Source organism: Acyrthosiphon pisum, chromosome A1, assembly GCF_005508785.2.
Source record: "Acyrthosiphon pisum isolate AL4f chromosome A1, pea_aphid_22Mar2018_4r6ur, whole genome shotgun sequence".
Classification (NCBI taxonomy): domain Eukaryota; kingdom Metazoa; phylum Arthropoda; class Insecta; order Hemiptera; family Aphididae; genus Acyrthosiphon; species Acyrthosiphon pisum.
Window position 1 is genome coordinate 20,886,156 of NC_042494.1, and position 973 is coordinate 20,887,128.

Consider the following 973-nt stretch of genomic DNA (forward strand, 5'->3'; position numbering starts at 1 on the left):
CATTTATTTCAACAATAAATTGAAGAAAGCAGCATTTGTGGTAACAAGATTTATTAATTCCCAAATAACCAAAAAAAAAAAAAAATAGTAAATAATTAATCAATTATTAATATTATTTTTCCAGCATAATATTCTCTTCATTAGACAGTGGTTGATGTTTCACTGCACATTTTACACATTATCTTCTACTTTATTGTTTTATTGTCTATTTACATATCCATGTAAAATTATAATTGCTACAGCTGTTATTATTATTGGTAAGTATTAATCATTGAAATCTGCTTTAAAAAATGTGATTATTTATAGGTACTTACTTTCAGTTATGGAAATATACCAAATACACATAGTTAAAAGATTTTACAACAATGAATTGGAACACTTGGCCACCTCAAATTGTAACATAGACAAACAAAGTGTAATACCAATATTTCCCAGAGGTTATTGAAGATATAAGATGTAAATTTCAATTTTTTTTTATTATTTAAATTTTCACAGTGTTTTTTAATTTTACAGTTATTCAAATGGAGGAAATTAGTGAAAAATATACCCAATATAAATGTATCAAAATGTCAAACTAAATTACTATATTTCATAAAAAATGTATTATAATTATTGTATTAAAAGCAATAATTGAAACAAAGTTTATACATTTTATTTTAGATTCTGAGTGTATTGATTTAAAATTATGTGTGTTTTTATTTTTATTTATTTTTTTGTTGTCTGTGTACACGATAAGTAGTCAAAATAATGCTTCGATTTTCAACTTCAATATTTTGTTTAATGGGAAAGTGAATATTGTTGTGCATTGGGGGAGGTTAAAATTCCCAGTAATTTTTAAAAACGCCGTGAAAAACAAAAGAAAAATTAAGGAAAACGTAGAATTTTTACGCAAAATCGACTTTGGTTTTTGGTGTAACTAAACAAATGACCGTAGATACATGCAATTTTCACTGGTTCTTTATATTTCCATTTT

The 973-nt window shown here is 24.3% G+C and overlaps 1 protein-coding gene across 2 annotated transcripts in view; it reads left to right on the forward strand.

The window, feature by feature from the left end:
- The window catches only part of LOC100572639, a 1,362-nt gene extending 745 nt beyond the window's left edge, over positions 1-617 (forward strand). The window contains exons 3-6 of one of the 2 annotated variants that reach the window (XM_016800849.2): positions 1-40; positions 125-257; positions 321-437; positions 514-617. In XM_016800849.2, the coding sequence (XP_016656338.1) occupies positions 1-40; positions 125-257; positions 321-437; positions 514-578 (355 nt within the window). In that variant the 3' untranslated portion in view covers positions 579-617. Of the gene's footprint in view, positions 41-124; positions 258-320; positions 457-513 lie in introns of both variants that reach the window. The other variant, XM_016800853.1, reaches the window with a different exon arrangement.
- The last annotated feature ends 356 nt before the right edge of the window (positions 618-973 follow it).